The sequence below is a fragment of the Bison bison genome, unplaced genomic scaffold (assembly GCF_000754665.1).
Source record: "Bison bison bison isolate TAMUID 2011002044 unplaced genomic scaffold, Bison_UMD1.0 scf7180017864134, whole genome shotgun sequence".
Lineage (NCBI taxonomy): Eukaryota > Metazoa > Chordata > Mammalia > Artiodactyla > Bovidae > Bison > Bison bison.
The window spans coordinates 7,486,332-7,486,979 of record NW_011494706.1 but is presented as its reverse complement, the minus strand read 5'-3'; the positions used below and the strand labels follow the sequence as shown (position 1 = coordinate 7,486,979).

Here is a 648-nt window from a genome sequence, read left to right as displayed (position 1 = left end):
CCCCCCCGGCGTCCCCCCCGCCACTTCCCGGCACCACAGCGGTGCCAGCCCCTCGCTAGCTCTTCGGTCGCCCTGGTCTCAGCGTCCCCTCCACCAGAACCCCCAGGGGTGCACGTACCGCCCCAGTCGGCAGTGGTGGGGCCAGGTGGCCAACCGCGAGGCGGAACAGGTAGACCAGACTAAGCGTGAAGGCGCAGGCGATGAGCAGCATGGATGCGAGGTTGCCGCCCGTTACTTGCTCCATCGCCTGCCCCAGCACTGACCCGCCCGCCTGCAGTAAGTCCAGCATCACTATCCCGGCCGCCACCCCCGCGTTAATTTGCCAGAGACGTTGGAGGCCGAGGTCGCCGCGGCTCCTCCGAATCCACCGAGGGACAGAAGCTGGCAGATGGGCGTTAGGAGGTGGCCGGGCCAGCAGGTCTCCTACTAAGCCCAGCCCCACCCCCCACCCCCTATAACTCCGCCTCTTTCGCACACCACCCTATACGTCACAGAATAGGGCGGGACCTGCCTCTGGCCACGCCCCTTAAAAGCATCCCAAAGCCGAAGTCTCCTTGCGCCGAGAGAGAGAGGCCCTGAAGAAGCAGGCTGCACCTGTGGCACGGGGAGTGCAGAGACAGAAGAGAAACATAGGCTTAAGAGGAGGTC

General features: G+C 65.3%; 1 protein-coding gene across 1 annotated transcript in view; it reads right to left on the bottom strand.

Moving 5' to 3' along the window:
- LOC104988467 (lanosterol 14-alpha demethylase) overlaps positions 1-466 on the bottom strand; it is a 19,532-nt gene extending 19,066 nt beyond the window's left edge. The window contains exon 1 of the mRNA XM_010839807.1: positions 119-466. Coding sequence (XP_010838109.1) covers positions 119-289 — 171 coding nt within the window. The 5' untranslated portion in view covers positions 290-466. The remainder of the gene's footprint in view (positions 1-118) is intronic.
- Positions 467-648: the final 182 nt, after the last annotated feature.